The sequence below is a fragment of the Cnephaeus nilssonii genome, assembly GCF_951640355.1.
Source record: "Cnephaeus nilssonii genome assembly, chromosome: 4".
NCBI classification, from domain to species: domain Eukaryota; kingdom Metazoa; phylum Chordata; class Mammalia; order Chiroptera; family Vespertilionidae; genus Cnephaeus; species Cnephaeus nilssonii.
In genome coordinates, this window is record NC_137075.1 from 63016559 (window position 1) to 63035199 (window position 18641).

An 18641-nucleotide genomic window follows, 5' to 3' on the forward strand; every position below is an offset into this window, starting at 1 on the left:
TAGAAGATAAACTCTTTAGAAACACCAGCCATTGGGTCTTTAAAAATATGGTGACAATGCCTTTCATTAAACTTGCATAACAAATTTATTATATTTTAAATGCCTGTGATTTACTTAGGCAGATAGTGACATTTTGATCAGCCTATATAAAAAGATATAATTTTAAAGTGGTATGGTTACAATCTTAGCGTAGGAGTAAGAAGCAAGGCAATTTCTACTTGAATAAAAAAGTACACAACAGAAGTGATTGCCTCTTACTCTCAGTGCTGTCTCAGTCTTAACTTAAACACTCTCTCAGCTCCAGTTTAGTGCCGATTCTTATCATAGGAGGTCAGGTAGAAAGGGTGTATCATCTTCACCATAATCACTAATTCATTAAAGGTTAACAGTGAAAATGTTAAGAGAGTATTTAATTACCTGGTGAGGCTATGGAAGAATTTATTTATTTTTGCTTCTCCATACTTTAAAATATTATAAAACTATATATATAAAAGCCAAGCGACCGGAACACCGGAATGACCGGAACAACTGGAACAACTAGTCACTATGGTGAACACTGCTGCAGCCAACTGGCCTGATCAGAGCCCCAATTAGTTCCCCCCAACCTCCCGCAGCCCCTCCCCCTGGCTGGCCCGGATCCCAATCGGCCCCCCCACCCCAATCGGGGCAGGGCCAGCCAGCAAACCATCCATGGCCCTTCTCCATGGCCGGCCCTGCCCCTGATTCCTCCCCACCCTCATCGGGGGCAGGGCCAGCTGGCCAACCTCCTGCAGCCCTCCCCTAGCCAGCCCAGCCCCAAACATTTCCCCCCATGTCCCCTCCCCTTCACCAGCCCGGCCCGATTGGCCCCCATGGGGTGGGCCAGCTGGACCCCACCCATGCACGAATTTGTGCACCAGGTCTCTAGTATTTTATAAAGATCAAAAGAGCCACAAACAAAAGCTTTCTGGAGGGGAGGAGTACATTTACATTATATTTTATAACTTTAAATATATACTGTACTAAATAAAGATCTGTTTTTCTCTTATAGGGAATCATGCTGGTCTATGACATCACAAATGAAAAGTCCTTCGACAATATTAAAAATTGGATAAGAAACATTGAAGAGGTATATATGGAAAGAGAATGATGGTGCTGGAGATCACCATGATGATACTGGAATGATGATACCTGCTGGTGCTTATAAAGGCTTCAGTCTCTGGAAGAGGCAGTTGAGCTGCTAAGAAGTAGGGCATGGGCATAGGCAGGGCAGGCCCTCGCCTAGCGTGCCATGGAGGGCAGATCTCCGTCTGCAGTCTGACTGCCCTGCTGGATTTTGATGGGGGACGGAGGCAGAGGAAGGAGCAGTTTCACAGAATTTTAAACTTGGACCAGATCTTGGAAGTAATTTAATCTGAGTCCCCATTTTGCACAAGAGAAAACTGAGGCCAGAAAGAAGTGACTTGCTTATGCTAATATAGCCTTTAAAAAGGAGAGCCAGGATTAAAACATCTGATTCCTGGGTTCTATCTGTTCCATCATCTGATTGACTGGCAAAAGTATATCTTTATTCCAGCAACTTATCGTTTTGCCCTTCTAACAGTTTTACCATCTTTAATATTTGAAGTTTAGTTTAATTCTAGATTGATTAGCATTAAGATATTATATTTTTAACATTTCAAAAAGAAATCTGACTCAGAAATAATTTGTACACAATTATATTAACCTATATGAATTTATTTTTTAAGTAATTCAGAATCCAGAATACCTTCTCCATTGGCTCACTCAGGACCAAGTGTGTTTTTTTTTCTTCTTTGATACAAACTAATATTTGGAAGTTTCGTTGTTAGATAACCATAAGTTTTATTTCTGTTTGTTCATGTACCAAAATACATGAGAATGACTGTGAGCCTTTGGGAAGAAAGTTTGCATAGCCTCTTATACTGTAGCTTTTCCCCTCCTCCCATCTTTTAAAATTGCTCTGAATCATGTCTTGTGTCCAGTGAAAGGTGATTAGTCTAATTATTAAATTCATGGGTATGTTTCTGATAGGTTAAGATTTGTCTATTGAATAACTGTCCTTTTCAGGCTGTTTTTATAGCTTTCTGTTTTCTTCCTACAGCATGCCTCTTTAGACGTGGAAAGAATGATCCTGGGTAACAAATGCGATATGAATGACAAAAGACAAGTGTCAAAAGAAAGAGGGGAGAAGGTAATTTTGAACCGAATGCATAAAGATTCAAATCTACTCACATTAAGCATTTATCTTCTTAGTATAATTATTGATTTAAGTGTTTAAAATATTTATATTTTAATCCTTTAAAAACAACAAAGAGATGTAATCCATACTTGAATGGTACGAATTAGTATTCGAGATCCAACTCTATATACTGTGTAGTCATGACTCATTCCTAAAGAATTTGCTCTTTTCCGGGAGATACAAATTGGTTCTTTTCAGATTCCTGCAGCTTAAAGTCCAGGCTGTTTCTTCCATGTCCATAGTTAAAGTAATTTATTCCCTTTGGAAAAAATTAATAAGATAGGTGAAGTTCAACAGTAATCATTCTCCAATTCATTTTTTAAAGAATATTGTACTACACTTTAAATTTAGGTCATTATGGATAAACTCCTTATAACTCATCAAGCTATTGATGTCATTTATTAGTCGTTTATAGGCATTTCTCTGTGTCATGCAAAGCAAAGGAGTTTATTATATGTACATGTTTACTTCTGTGACATTTTCTAAATTGATGTAGAAGCTTCAATTTTTAAGTCTGGTAATTTTGTTTTAGCCGTGTGTGTGTGTGTGTGTGTGTGTGTGTGTGTGTGTGTGTGTGTGTTTCAATCTGAAACTTTTTTTCCTAAAAACATTCTCTTAATCTTGTTATAAATGAACTGGAAACTCTTTGGGAGTAGATGGAAATATGGAAGAGTTCACATTTGTCACAATCAATAAAAACCAAAGCAATGAATACTTAGCATTTTAAGCTTTTCTGTTAAGCACCAATTTATTTTAAAAATAATGAAAAATTAGTATAGTCACTGTTGGAGAACTATACTTTCAGAGCAGATAAAAGGGATGAGTGAATCCCAAATTAATGGTAGGGGGTGAGTGTCTGTCACAGTTTTTCTTGTAAGAGAACTAAAAGTATAATAGGAAAAAAGAGAAGTACTGTACTTAAATCGTGAGGGGGAGTGGTGCCATGTTGCTTATGATAGTTAAGTTAGATCTCAATTCAAACACAGAAGGAAGCAAAGAGATTTGAGAACCTTAAGAGTTCTGAACTAGATACTCTACCTTTGGGACTTTGAAAACCCTAGAAAATATAAATGCTTTATATGTTCAAGTAACTTGCACTATATTTAAATGTTTCTGTTTGCCTTTCAGTTAGCAATTGACTATGGGATTAAATTCTTGGAGACAAGTGCAAAATCCAGTACAAATGTAGAAGAGGTAAGAAAGAAAGACAGGTTTGGTGCCTTGTTATACAGTAGCACTGGTGCTTATCTGCCGATGTTCAAGCGATTCTCAAAGCCTTGTTATTTTCTGATTTAGTGATGCCTTGTGTGAACTCCACCTCGATGTTGTGAACTGCTGTGCTTCTGACTTTTATGTGGACCTGGTTGTTGAATTTCTAGCACCCAACCTCCACATAGAATATATAGGGTGTCCCCCAAAAATGTGTACACACTTTGAGTATTTATTAATATATAATTCATTTTAAAAATCCACAGAAGTGAGTAATGTTTTTTGTCAATGCCTGTTTTCAGACTGATGACTGGTTCTAGTCCAGGCACTGCTGATAATGCGAAGCAAAGGAATCGCAAACATCAAGAATCACTTTGTTTGGTATTTGTGTGCCCTCAATTTGTCAAATGTTGCTTGTTTTGGACCGTAAACTTTATCTTTTATGTATCCCTATAAAAAAGTCTGTGGATAAATTTGCTTTGTTCAAAGCTTGCCCATTATTTCAAATCAGTTAAACCTGAAAAGAAGTAAAAATTAAGTGAGTTATCAGCTGTTCAAGTGTATATACATATTTTTGGGACACCCTGCACTCAAATACAGAAGTGAATATAAGATTCACTGAATAGAAGATAGATGCTCAATTTAAGTTCACTTTTGTCCTGTATTTGGAAAGCTGAAAATCCTGCACTAGCTGACAAAATGCAGTGTCTTCCTCTGCTCATCTATCATCATTCATGTCATCCTATAGTGGCCTATAGCAGGCGAGTCTTAATTACTTTCCTGTCTCAATGAGAGAGAGAGGGAGAGAGAGAAAATTAAACTGTTAGCTTATTGAACAGATTCCCTTAATGTACATGTTTAAGTAGATTAACATGATACATATGATATATTGTAATACGATGGCATTTGGTAGAAGTAAGAAAGTGTGTTTACCAGAGAGTACTTTAATAAATTTTTAGTAAGTTAACTGTTAAAGAAAATCTAACCATCTGAATTCTTCTAAGAATACATTTTCTTTACCAAGGGAAGAATTTTTGATAATATTTTTGTTGTTGTTGTTGTTAATCCTCACCTGAGGATATTTTGCCACTGATTTTTAGAGACAATGAAAGGGAAGGGGAAGGGAGAGAGAGAGGGAGAGACATCAATTGGTTGCCTCCTAAACATACCCTGACTGGGCCGGGGATTGAACCTGCAACCCAGGTACGTGCCCTTGAATTGATCCCGAGACCATTCAGTGTGCAGGCCAACACTCCAACCATTGAGCAATACCCGCCCTGGTGACAATATTTTCTTTGTAAAAACATTTTAAAAACTGGTCATAAAAATATTACATGTAATATGTTTTAATATATGTAATTCACTTAACAATAATATTGATGATTTAATAAACATTTAATTTCTTAGGTTACTCACTGATCACCATATCATCATAGCTAAAAATTGAGGCTTAAATGACTTTATTGGATAGTGGACAATGATCATAACTTTTTTTTTAAGTAACTAAAACTCATATTCAGGTTGGCTAATGGGTGTGAGGAAACAGGAAGTCTCTACTGATTTATTTAGATGAGCATGGATAAGCAGAAAAATGCTTCCTTCTGCTTGCCACAAAAGGATTTCCTTCCGTCAGAAAGAGGGGAACCTCTTAAGTCCGCTCTAATGGTGGAGGCAGGAGAAAAGCTTGCTCACTGAGTTGGCCACATAGGGTTTCCCCCACAGAATGAAAGCAGTACCCTGGCTTACTGGAGTAGGCTGAGATCTCTGTTAGTACCTGTGCCCTGGTCACACCTGTGGCTTAGAGAGAGCATTGAGTTATGGAAGTGTAGAGCTAGGTGCTCCCCAGTTGCTTAATCTGGCTTGGTATTCTGCAGAAGTTAGCAATTTCCCAGAGCTTTAATTTAGTGTAGTTAGTTAGCCTCATAAAAACTGGGATGGGTTTATTTAGAAATTTAGACTTACGGGTGACCAGTGAGATACCGATAGTGAGTGATAATAATAGCTATGTATTGTTTCTGTTTGACTTGACTGGAAATAGTCCTTTTGCTAAATATTTTTGGGGGCATCAAGCATGGTTGGGAACAAAGAGACTGACATAACAGTGGATTTAGCATGGACACAACTGAATAAGCTTTAAGAGTCTTGGCTCCCTAGAAACAAAGTGGGGATGATAGGGTTAAAAAATGTTTGGTTTGGATCACAAGACACTAGGCATAAAATGTCACTAAGATGAATCAGATTTGTCCTACCTGCATTTGAACTGATTTCCATGGTGGGGGATTGAACTGAGTTGTAGGCACTGTTGGGATTTTGGAATGTTAAGATTATATAAGGTATAAGAGTGAAAGTGATTTGAAAGAGGACATTGGCAATACAAGACAGATTTTTGTAAAATATATTTTAGAGCTACAGGGTAAAACATTTGTTCATTCACTGATTAAACAGATATTCAGCATCTTCTGTGCCCCGCTCTGGGTGTGCAGGGGTGGCTTAGACAGAGCTTCTGCCCCCCAGATGCTCTGGGTGTACTGAGGAAGCTCTGCATAACTAAAAACCTGTCATATTGGGAAGTTGGGCCAGATATTATGTGCAGAAAATATTTGACGAATGAATGACAATTTGGTAACATTGGAAAATGTTTGTGATATAATTGAAAAATCTATAATAATAAAAGTATAATATACTAATTAGACTGTCCAGCTGAACGACCTTCCGGACGTCATTCCGGATGAAGCCACGGTGGCAGCGACTGAGGCAGTTAGGGGTGATCAGGCAGGCAGGCAGAGTGGTTAGGGGCAATCAAGCAGGCAGGCGAGCAGTTAGGGGTGATCAGGCAGGCAGGCAGAGTGGTTAGGGGCAATCAGGCAGGTAGGCAGAGTGGTTAGGGGCGATCAGGCAGGCAGGTGAGTGGTTAGGGGTGATCAGGCAGGCAGGCAGAGGCAGTTAGGGGCGATCAGGCAGGCAGGTGAACAGTTAGGGGTGATCAAGCAGGCAGGCAGAGTGGTTAGGGACGATCAGGCAGGCAGGCAGAGTGGTTAGGGCGATCAGGCAGGCAGGTGAGCGGTTAGGAGCCAGCAGTCCCAGAGTATGAGAGGGATGTTTGACTGCCAGTTTAGGCCCAATCCCTGGATTGGGCCTAAACCAGCAGTCAGCCATCCCCCGAGGGATCCTGGATTGCGGGAGGGTGCAGGCCGGGCTGAGGGACACCTCTCCGCCACCCCCCGCATGAATTTCGTGCAGTGGTGCTCTAGTAAGATATAATAGTCATGATTACAATTATATTCTTTTCTCAATTAAAAGCTTTAAAGTAATATATTCATAATGTAATAGTAAAAACATTCTACATTTCTATTTTAAAATATATTATAATAAATATATAATAATGCAATTTTTGGTTTACCTTTAGGCATTTTTTACACTTGCACGAGATATAATGACAAAACTCAACAGAAAAATGGTTTGTATCACTTATAATTTTATTTTCATTATACTGTTTGTAAATTTGTGTTATTTATTCTGTATATTTATTTGATTAAAAGGATAGCTCTGATTATAATATATTCACATTAACTCTTTTTTTTATTGACTCATATATTCAACTGGTTGAACTTTGATTCTTATTTCAGTTTCTTCAGGTTTTATATTTCTTTTTTAAAATATTTATTTTATTTTAGAGAGGAAGGGAGAGGGAGACATAGAAACATCAATGATGAGAGAGGATCATTGACAGGCTGCCTCCTGCACGCCCCCTACTGGGGATCAAGCCTGCAACCCAGGCATGTGCCCTTACTAGGAACCAAACCGTGACCTCCTGGTTCATAAGTCTACGCTCAACCACTGAGCCACGCCGGCCAGACCAAGTTTCTTATTTCTGAACTGCAGCTATATTTCAGTTCTTTCATCTGGCTCTTTAAGTGGACTTTCATTGAATTTTGACCCAAAATTTAAAATAATGCACAAATTAAATTTTTGCCATAAAATTATCTAGTTTAGTTTTGATGTGACATTTATATTTATATATAATTATGATCTTGAAGTTGCTAAAGTTTGTTTAAATTTGAAATTATCTCAGTGATGAATCATTAGGGCAACCTTGATAGTTTATTTTAACCTGAATTCTGAATATAATTATATACCTTATGTTACCAACACTTCTTACCTCTAATAACAAAATTGTCTGTACTGATATCTTAACATTGTTTCCATCATTACCCTTGAAACTTTACACTCCATTGGCAGTAATTTTTTTGATCTGGAAATAAGAGCTTCCTGATAGTAATACGTATAAAAGGTGCTATCCTAAAAACATTTTTCTAATCTTAACCCTCATTTTCCAAAGAAACCATTAACATCAGAGCTTAATGAGTTCCTCTTCTAATAAAATACCCTGGTGAATGCACCTTTATGATATGGTTTGATATTATTTCTTTTAGATAATTGGGGTCAAACCATGAAACTTTTGTTTTCTTGGTAACTTTGTCTTTTGTTTTTTAGAACGACAGCAATTCATCAGGGGCAGGTGGACCAGTGAAAATAACAGAAAACCGATCAAAGAAGACCAGTTTCTTCCGGTGTTCGCTGCTTTGATGAACTTTTTTCTGAGAGACTGCAGCACACCTAGAGGACCCTTCCCTGCTTCTCTGAAAGCACAGGTCCCCCAGCCTCGGAATCACACCGCCAGGCTGCTGCTGAGAGCACCACCGAGCCTAGACCTCTCCACACAGAACACCTAGTGGATTCCAGCCACAGCCTAGCGAGATAACAGGCTCCTTTTTTCAAACATGGAAGCAATGAAATGGAGACACATGCAAGACTTGTTTTTTTTCTTTGTTTTGTTGCCTTTTGCAGAAGCTGCTATCTTTTCTTTTTCACTTTGCACATCAGTGTTAGCCTTTCCCTGTTATAGCACAGTCTTAGACTCTCACATGCACACTTTTGTCTCAAAGTTCTAGACAAATTTGTGCTTTGGGGATGTTTAAAACAAGAGTAGAACATTTAAAGCAGAGGTCTATATAACTAAAATTAAAGGACATTTGGGCTGATGTTCATATGGCCAGATGTTACTGCATTCATGGCATTTATTTAAGGGCTCTGATTTGTGATATTTCTTAAATAAGAATCATTAAATTCTGATAAAATTTATCTTAAAAATGTCCACCTATTCATCATAGGCTGTAATTTTTTGTTTGTTTGTTTCTTATTGTTTAGCACTTTGCTTCATTCTTGACTTTTTAGCCAGTCTGGGTAGCTGAAGAAATCACTTTTCCGTTGATTCCCTCTGCCTAACCTATAAAAACTGCATTTGGAATTGACCTTAATCTCTTTTTTCCTGGGGTTCATATTTGCTGTGTTTTCCTATGTTTGACCTATTGTAATCAGTCAGTTATCTAAAACGTAACATATTTTACCATTGTTGTCTGTTTCTAGTTGTGAACTCTTGAGCTGAAATTTTACATGGGCAGAGAAATGTACCATTTAGGGTTTTATTTCAGTGTCTAATTGTGGTTCCATCACATTAGCATACATAATATATTTTGTCTTAGGTTTACTCCCCAGATTGCTGATTTAGTTGTAATACCCAATTCCTACCATGATCCCTGTGTACAAGAGTTAACAAGAGTTAATTTAAATTTTAGTTCACAGAAAGCTTACCTAAAGGAAGAGATATGACTTGTTAACATAAATTTAGAAGAAATAAGCTCTTGGTAATGGTGAAAATAATGATTTTCATTCTGTTTTTACTTGGGTTTTTAAACAAAATAAGAATAAATAGACTTAGTGCAGCCTCTAGGAAAAGTCTTGCTGTTTCATTAGAGAAAATATGAGCAAGGTTTCCGTTTTAAAACAGCTACTGTTGAATGGGTAGGACCCAGTTCCATCTGTTCAGGTTTGTTGTTAGAGAACTTGGTCCAGTCATCTGGGCCGAAGCCGACCAAAAGCTTAGCTGTCTTTCTCACCAAACCCTGGAACTGGGGTACCTTTTGTAGATGAAACCATCACATAGGAAAAGAAAGGGATTTAGTGTTAACTGTGTGCCAAATTAAGGTCATTATGTCATTGCTGTTATCCTAGCCTTCAGTGTCGTAACACAGAGGGGAGTAACAAAGAGGTGATGAAGGAAATGAATTCTGTTGAGAAGTATTCTTCCTCTTAGGCCTGTTTTGTTTCACAGAGTTTACCATCATGCTTGAAATTAAGAATTGGAAATGGAAGTGGAAACAGATTGCTTGTTACCACAGAGAATTCTGCTTCAAATTAAGATGTATCATAGAATGCTTGAACCATTCAAACTTTTTGAAAACTTATGCACAATTTTGCTACAGCAAATATAAATATTCCAGAGCTATTTTTGATGGGGACACTAAACATTGTTAACAAATTTTTAAAAAACTTACCTATAAGCTTAAAGGCATCTGTTGGTGTCCGAGTATAATCAAGCGGTTCCTTGCTTGAAAGTTTATTATAGGTCTACCATCTTAAAATTAGATACATCTTTGGAAAGAAAAAATAATTTCTTAGAAACATCTTGTATTCACTAATTTTCTGAAAAATATTCCAAGCAGTTAAGCTTTCTGGAGGGTAACAAAGTCGTTTCTAAAAAGCAAGTGCTATGACACCATGTATGAATGTAATTCTCTTAGTAATTTACCTCTGACTATTTGGTGTCTTAACACTTTGGTTATATCTCAGGGGTTATCTGCAAACCAAAACTGACATATCCTATGGTTAACTTTTTTTTTTTAACAGAATGCTTTGCTTTTGTTTTATTCTTTCTCTCTTCTTTTGTCTTATATGGATTAATAACTAGTCTCCATGAAATTCCTCTGAAAGAGCCATGAAAAGCTAGATGAGTCTACAGGTGCTCTTTGAAGTAGCAGCAATTCGGGGTATATGCTCTGTTGTATATAAATAAATCGTCCTTGCTATTTTCTTACATTTAGACTTGCTAAATTGTATATAATTTGAGCTAAGACCATAGGAAATTCACCTTCTGCATGGTAAAATGCCCCAATAAATATTCCAGTTTGCTTAATAATGTACATATAGTGCATTATTTTTTCTATTTGTAGATGAATTTAGTGAGAGATAATTGTCTGTTCCCTGCTGAAAATGAAGAAATCTAGTTTGAACATTTCTGTGGTCTATGGGTCAGGTACATGAAAATTGTGCAGCAGTACCAGTGGTATTCAGTGGCTGCACTTTATTATCAGTGTGCCCATTTCTGCCAATGATTGACTAGACCTTTTCAAATAGAGTCTGAGGGTATCAGACAATGAAAATGTGCTGTAACTAAGTAGCATGTAAATCAGTTGATTGTAAAATGTTTCACTGGGAACTTATTTTAGCTCTATTTTACTTCAGACAGATTATAAAAAAAATAACCCACCTGTGCATCAGTTAGGAGGTGCTGCAGGGTTTCTTACTATTTACATGAACATTTTGTGCAGTCTTTATTATAAATTTTCAGAAGACTATACTCTTTACTTTGAAGGACTATTTTTTATTATACCTCATTAGCTTACTAGTGTTCTAATACCTGGTAGAAAACAGTGAGCCAGCCTTTATGCATCCAACACAATTTAGATGATATGTTTTGTTTTGAACTAAAGGCATCGTTGGGAAAGGTAGGAGGTAGTTTAGAATAGAACATACATGTCATATCCAATAGTGCAAAAAAGAAGTATTATCTCCCTATCTCCATTAATAAATTTAGCTGTGCAATATAGATAAATGTTTGCAGAAATTTCTAATAAGAGATTATAACTCCATTTTACAGGTTCTAATGCTGGGAATCTGTATTAAGGCTTATATAAAGTTTTTTCCTGTGAACAGTAAGTGATACATATAAGCAGACTTTCTTTTCTAGATTATGACTTAGATTTCTTTATAAATTTAGTTCTTAATCTTTAAAGATGAGCTTCTAAGCTTAAAATTTTAAAACAGCACTTCATTATGTTGGTGTACTTGTGTCAGATTGTAAGCAGTCATTTCTGCTGTCAGGTTTTATAGTTTTCCTTTTAACAGAAAGTACATTCCATTTTCCTTCTTGTTATAGCTAAAGAAGGGAGAAAGGAATGTCTAAAAATGAAATTCCTTGTCCTAGAGAAACCTAGAGAGACAGGATATGCTAATAAAATTTCAAAGGCTAGCACAATTTTACAATAGAATTGGTCTTTTTTAAAGGACTAATAAAATGAATGGTTGTCATGCTCACTATGAAAAAAAATCTAAGTGACTGAAATTTACAGAAATAAAAATTAGCAAAAAATTATTTTAGGGATATTTTCAAATTTTACTTCATTTTTTTGAAATAACTTATACCGTATGTAATTGCATTTCGTATTGCCAACAACTAATAGAACTTGTTTCATTTTCTTACATTTTTTAAAAATGTGAACTTATTAGAATTCATTCCTATGGCCTTACAGATGGGTTTTTACTTTGTTTGCAGCATTTCCTTTATTTCAAAATACCATAACTCTTTGACTAAAATCATGCCCCCAATGGAAAATATCTAGTTTTTCCATAGAATTATCCCACTGCATATGTTTTGGTGTTTTTATTTTTGTTCCAACGGCTTAATGTGAAAAGCTCCTGCAGATAAAGTGGGCCTGTCATGTGGTTAGTCTTGTTTAAGCCAATTCATTAACTGTGTACTGATACTATTGCTGTGTTTTTGTTATTTTTTAAGTGGATTTTATTCCAGGTGAACTTTTTTTTATAATAATGTTCGTCTAAAATAAAAACTACATAATGAAAATATTCATGACTCTCTGAAATGGGTTGCAGGTTTTGAAAATCTTTCTTCGAATTTATAGGTGTGTGACTCAAACCATGGCCAACTTGGGATATTTTCGCAAACTTTCTGACTTAGAGCTGTTTAAAATGGCCAGATCTCCTGCTCATACTTAGTTCAGAATACATTGAGATTATTCTATGATAGCACTCCAGCCCTCCCTTCTTAGTCCTTGCAAGTTTACTTGTTGTTGTTTTGTTTTCACTTCCAAATAACACGGTTCAAAGGCCCAGCTCTACTGATGTTCTACCACGTGCTTGTGCGCGTCTCCAGTCATAGCCTTTCCTGCTCATCCCCACAACCACTCCAGACCTTCATTATTCTTCTCACACACTCTGCTTCTTTCCTTTCCCTCTGGTAGACAGACCTCTCCTCTCCTGCCTCACAGGAAAGCATCTGTCTAAAACCACCTTCATTGCCTCTCCCTCCCCAGCTCCACGGGCAGCCGCCCTCATCCTCAGCTCCCTCCTCTTGTAGCAGAGGCATTCCTCCTAGCCCATGCTTTCTCTCTGCCTCTTCTCTGGATCCATTCCTCCTGCCCCTTTATCCTGCTTCTCAGGGAACTCACTGCTCTTATACCTTCAAACGCTTATCCTGTGTGAGCCCTTTCCCCTTAGTATCTAAGCATCCTTAACTCTTCCACCCCTTTGCCTCATGTCCTTCTCACCTATTGCTCTTTCTCCTCTTCTTGCCATAGCTAAGCTTCACCCAAGGGTTGCCTATACATACTGTCTTCACTTTCTCATTTTGCATTTATTCCTCAGCCTACTCAGTTTGGCTTCCTCCCTATCACCTCATGGACATCATGTTTATAACGGCCTAGTTGCAAAAGTAGCTGGCAATTTTCTGTCCTTCTCTTAGCTAACTTCTTGCCAGCATTTGATGAATATATTGCTCCCTCCCAGAAATGTTCTCTTCTCTTAGTTTCTGTGGCAATCTTCCCCACTTTTCCAAAATAATTTCATCTTTTTTCACAGCTCTTAAATTTGTTTCTGTGGTAGACTGAATAATGGCCCCCAAAGACATCCATTCTAACCCCCTGAATCTGTGAATGTTACTTCATTTGCAGATGTGATCTTGAGATGGGAGATTATCCTGGATTATCCAAGAGGGCCCTCTGTAATACCAAGGGTCTTTAGGAGAGGGGCATAGGAGGAGTTGGAATTAAAAGGAAATGATGTGATGACGGGAACAGGGAGAAAAGGTGTGATGCAGGACTATGAGCCCCGCTAAAGCAAGATTACCTAGCAAGACCATAATTTAGAATAGAAGAAAAAATAGTTTCCCAGACAAGAAAAAGCTGAAGAAGTTCATCACCGCCAAACCAATATAAGAAACTAGAGGCCTGGTACACAAATTAGTGTACCAGTGGGGTCCCTCGGCCTGGCCTGGGGGATCGGGCCAAAACAGGCTCTCCAACATCCCCAGAGGGGTCCTGGATTGCAAGAGGGAGCAGGCCAGGCTGAGGGACCCCACCAGTGCACAATCAGGGCCAGGGGAGTCACAGGAGGTTGGCCAGTCGGGGAAAGACTGTGGGAGGGCTCCAGGGCGTGTCTGGCCCGTCTCACTCAGTCCCAATCATCTGGACCCCAGCAGCAAGCTAACCTACCAGTCAGAGCGTCTGCCCCCTGGTGGTCAGTGATGTCATAGCAAACGGTTGCGCGCCCTTAGCATACATTAGCATATTATGCTTTGATTGGTTGGACGGCTGACCAGTCGACTGGACACTTAGCATATTAGACTTTTATTATATAGGATGTTCAAGTGGCTTCTTTAAGAAGAAGAAGAAAAATAAAAAATATTAATAAAAATATTGCTAAGAAAATAATTCTCACTGACAAAGGCAAACACATAATAAAAGCAATGAGTCAACCAACACTAAGGCCAGTAGAAAGGCTAAAAGGCAAAAGTAGGAAAGGAAGATCATGTGTAATTCCAACAGTAAATTAAGGGATACACACAAACACAAGAAAAACATAAACATACTGGTAAATGTGCAGGGGGTGAGTAAAAATGGTAGTGATTCTAGAGTGTGTTCAAACTTAAGCAACTATCAACTTAAAATAGACTGCTATAAACGTAGCTTGGTATATATGAAGCACATGGTAACCACAAACCGACATCTACAAGAAATAAAGAGAAAGGAATCCAAACAAGACTACAGAAAGTCATCAACAAGAGAAAAGAGCAGGAGAATAAGAAAGGAACAGAACCCTAGCCAGTTTGGCGCAGTGGATAGAGTGTCAGCCTGCAGACTGAAGAATCCCGGTTCGATTCTGGTCAAGGGCACATGCCCATGTTGCGGGCTCAATCCCCAATAGAGGGCATGCAGGAGGCAGCCAATCAATGATTCTCATCATTGATGTTTCTATCTCTCTCTCCCTCTCCCTTCTTCTCTGAAACCCATAAAAATATTTTTTTAAAGAAAGGAGCAGAGAACTACAAAAAAAAAAAAAATCAAACAATCAGAAAACAATAAAATGGCAATAACTACATACTTACAAATAATTACTTTAAGGACAAAATGCTCTAATCAAAAGATGAATGGATAGTTCTTTCTGCTGCTGTCTTGGTTCTGCATATATGTTAACCACACCAAGTGCCTGGTGAAGCTACCACCAGACCAATATTACATAAAATGGTAAAAGGACTTCTTTAAGAAGAAGAAAAAGATTAAAAATATGAATAGTAAAATGGCAATAACTACAGACCTACCAATAATTACTTTAAATGTAAATAAATTAAATGCTCCAATCAAAAGATGTAGGGTGGCTGAACGGAGAAGAAAACAAGAACCATACATACACATGCTGCCTACAAGAGACCCAGATCAGATCAAAATATAGATACAGAAGAAAGTAAAGGGATGAAAAAATATATTTCATGCAAATGGAAATGAGAAAAAAAAAGGTTGGGGTAGCAATACTCATATTAGACAAAGTAGACTTTAAAACAAAGGCTAACAAGAGACAAAGGACATTTCATATATTATAGCCAAGATACGGAAGCAACCTAAGTGTCTATCAATAGACAATTGGGTAAAGAAGATGTGGTACATATATACAATGTAATATTACTTGGCCATAAAAAAGAATAAAATCTTACCATCTGCAACAATGTGGATGGATCTAGAGGATATTATGCTATGTGAAATAAGTCAGACAAAGACAAATACCATACAATTTCACTTATATGTGGAATCTAAAAAACAAAATAAACAAAAAATTATAATGTTGATTGTCAATTATAATAGAAAATAATATATATAATAAAAGCATAATAGGTTAATTAGACTGGACAGCCGAGCGACCTTCCAGACATCCTTCCAGATGACCTTCCAGATGAAGCTGGGGCTGTGATAGCCGAGGCAAGCTGCCATGACTGCAAGGGCCAAGCTCCTTGCACAAATTTCGTGCATCGGGCCTCTAATTGATTTTTTTCCTCTCCCTCAATTTGTGTAGCTCATCAGTCACTAAATTCTGTTGCACAGTTCTTAAATCTCTCTTCAATTTGTCTGTTCCTCTGCAGACTCCAGCTATTTCTCTGACTCAGACCACCATCATCTCATGCCTGCAGTACGCCGAAGACGTCCTATTGGTAATCTCACTTTCCATAGCTGTGCAAAGAAGATTTGACCGTGTCACTTGCATGTATAAACCCAGGACTTGAGGTAAACTCTAACCTGCTGACCTTTCCAGTCTTATCTCTCATCCCTCTCCTCACATTCCTAGGACATCCTGAACTATTTTCTTTCACTGTGAGGCCTTTTCACTTGTCCTTCTATTTCTTCCCTACTTCCTAGTTTTGCTAATTTTGAAGATGAGACCTGAATGGGTGGGTGTTATTGTTATCAAAACCTCACAAGTTTAGATTAGGTGCCCTTCCCCCTTCCTGTACATTCTCATAGCACCCTATACTTGCCTGTCTGGCTTCCCCACTAGACTGTAAGCTCCATGGAGACAGGAACACATCTGTTTCATTGGTTTATTCCTAATGCCTAGCATTGTACTTGATACTTAGTAGCATCCAACATGCATTTTGAATGAATGAACAAATGATGCTTGAATAAATATACATCTATCAGCACTGCCAGAAAACAAGGCTCAAGTGAATTCATTAGTATATTGTGAATTACTGGTAGCTATGTCAAACCCTTACTTGATAAATTGCTAAAAACGTGGTATTGTTTTTTGCCCCCTCCCCAACACACACAGAAAACTATATTTGCATCCAAGGTGTGTGCTTTCCTCCTTCTCCCAGTCACCTTTTAGGGATTTAACCCACAATATCACTTAGTACCCTTATGTTTTTAGGTCTTGGGGAAAACTAATAGTAAGTTCATAAAAACTTAAGGAGAGCTGAAAGAGATTAATCAAAGAATTTATAAGCATACTAGAGGCCCAGAGCATGAAATTCATGCACGGAATTCATGCATGGGTAGGGTCCCTAGCAGCTGCTGGCTGCTGGCCAGGGCCTCCCTTCCCCAGCTGCCAGCTGGGGCCTTCCGTCGTTCCACGCCATCCCCTGGTGGTCAGTGCATGTCATAGCGAGTGATCGAACTCCCGGTCCCTTGAACTCCCTAGGGGACACTTTGCATATTAGGTTTATATATATATAGATATAGATATGCATAGCCCATGGACACAGACAATAGACAGGTGAAGGCCTGGGGTGGGGAGAGTGGGGTGGAGGGGGATTAAGGAAGAGGAAGGGGGACATCTGTAATACTCTCAACAATAAAATAAAAATTTAAAAACCTTAAGGAGTCTGCACACTATTCTTAGCCTCAAATCCCTCACTTGTAAACCGAATTGAAATCAGTATAATGTGCTTTGTAAAAAGCAATGTGAGGTGCCATTATTCAGAGAAAACTTGATATAAGTTTTTCTAGTAAATAAGAATGAATTCTGAAGATGACTATTTGGTTATTTTGCCAGTTTGGGTCTAGTTGCTTTCTTCTTCTATCCCAGCAGACCTCAGGTAAAGATGTCTTCACAGATCGGGGCGGGGGGGGGGGGCAGACTCATTTCATTTTGCATTGCCTTCCCATTTTTTAACTGGACTTGGGAACTAAGATTGAACCGAAATATGGTCAAGATAGCATGAATACACATTTCCGTGACATATATCTGCATGAATTGCTAACTTCCAAAGTATTTGAGTCAGTTTTAACCAAGACACATAGATCTTGGTTAAAATTGGGGTAATCAAATAATTAATCTAGTGATACAAGAATGTCATATTCTGTTGCCATGGCAGTAATTATAATTTTAAAAAGCAATAGTTGCTGTAATTGACTATTAAACTTAGCTCCACGCTTCCTGGGCATCAGGTAAAGCCTGAATATGATGAGTTAGCTCTCAAAAGGTATATATGAATGTGTCAGGAGAAACAAAACTTTTTCTAGCCCTGAACTCAAATAGTAAAGCATGGATCTATTAGAGATATTGAACCATGATAATGGATCAATTTTATAAAATATAGAGAAAAAATATAGATGGCCATTTCTTGTATAAAAATCTTAATTTAAGCCAAGGTATAAGCACATTACGCTTCTGTGAAAGCATTTCTGCATGGAGCTGAAATAATGGAATTGCATTTGATAACTTTGATTCAGGATAGAACCACAAGAATCTGTCTAATGGCGAGTCATCCTACCTCTTTGAACTGTTGTCTCAACCTCAGTTTTGATAGATGCTGGATAAGATATTTCAAAATAAAGAAGTATTCTGTGGAGTAAATGAAAAATACATATGTCTATTTTAAATGAGCACAGGTGACATTTTACCATAAAAATTACCATAAAAATTAAGTACCTGCAGATGTATAATTTGAAGGCCTATTTCCAGAGGTGACCTGTAAAACATCTTCATTTAAGTCCCAACTTTTGCCTACTGGTGTTTTTCTTTTTAATGTTAATTTCCAAGAGCTTTATTCATGGTAGACATTAAAGAATGAGTAGGAATGGCTAACACATATAGCACTTAATGTGCAGGCACAATCCTCAAAAGAATCCATGAGGTATTATTATTAATATTCCCATTAAACATGGAGAAAAATCTTAGATATGAATGATCAGAAAACATAGCCTTCCAGTTTTAATGTTTAAATCTCTCAGAAATTGTTAAATTAATATAAAATAACAAATGTTTGTAAGTTCCACTTTTTAAATTATTTCATTAATTGAACAGATATTCTAGGTGCTGAGGAAATAACAAAGAACAAAACAAAGCCCCCGCCCCTCCAAAAGTTTCTTTTTAAGAGTGGAGACCAATGAGCAAGTAAAAACAGAGCAAGGAGATACTGCCCTTACTATAGGGTGATCAGAGAATGCCTTTAAAAACAACTTTTTTGAAGACTTGGAGTGTGGGGTTGGCAAACAAAATCAGCTGGCCA

At 37.7% G+C, this 18641-nt stretch overlaps 1 protein-coding gene across 1 annotated transcript in view; it reads left to right on the forward strand.

The window, feature by feature from the left end:
* RAB8B (RAB8B, member RAS oncogene family) overlaps positions 1-13293 on the forward strand; it is a 70952-nt gene extending 57659 nt beyond the window's left edge. Inside the window, exons 4-8 of the mRNA XM_079767621.1 lie at positions 1031-1108; positions 2102-2191; positions 3368-3433; positions 6855-6905; positions 7943-13293. Of these exons, the coding sequence (XP_079623747.1) occupies positions 1031-1108; positions 2102-2191; positions 3368-3433; positions 6855-6905; positions 7943-8035 (378 nt within the window). The 3' untranslated portion in view covers positions 8036-13293. The remainder of the gene's footprint in view (positions 1-1030; positions 1109-2101; positions 2192-3367; positions 3434-6854; positions 6906-7942) is intronic.
* Positions 13294-18641: the final 5348 nt, after the last annotated feature.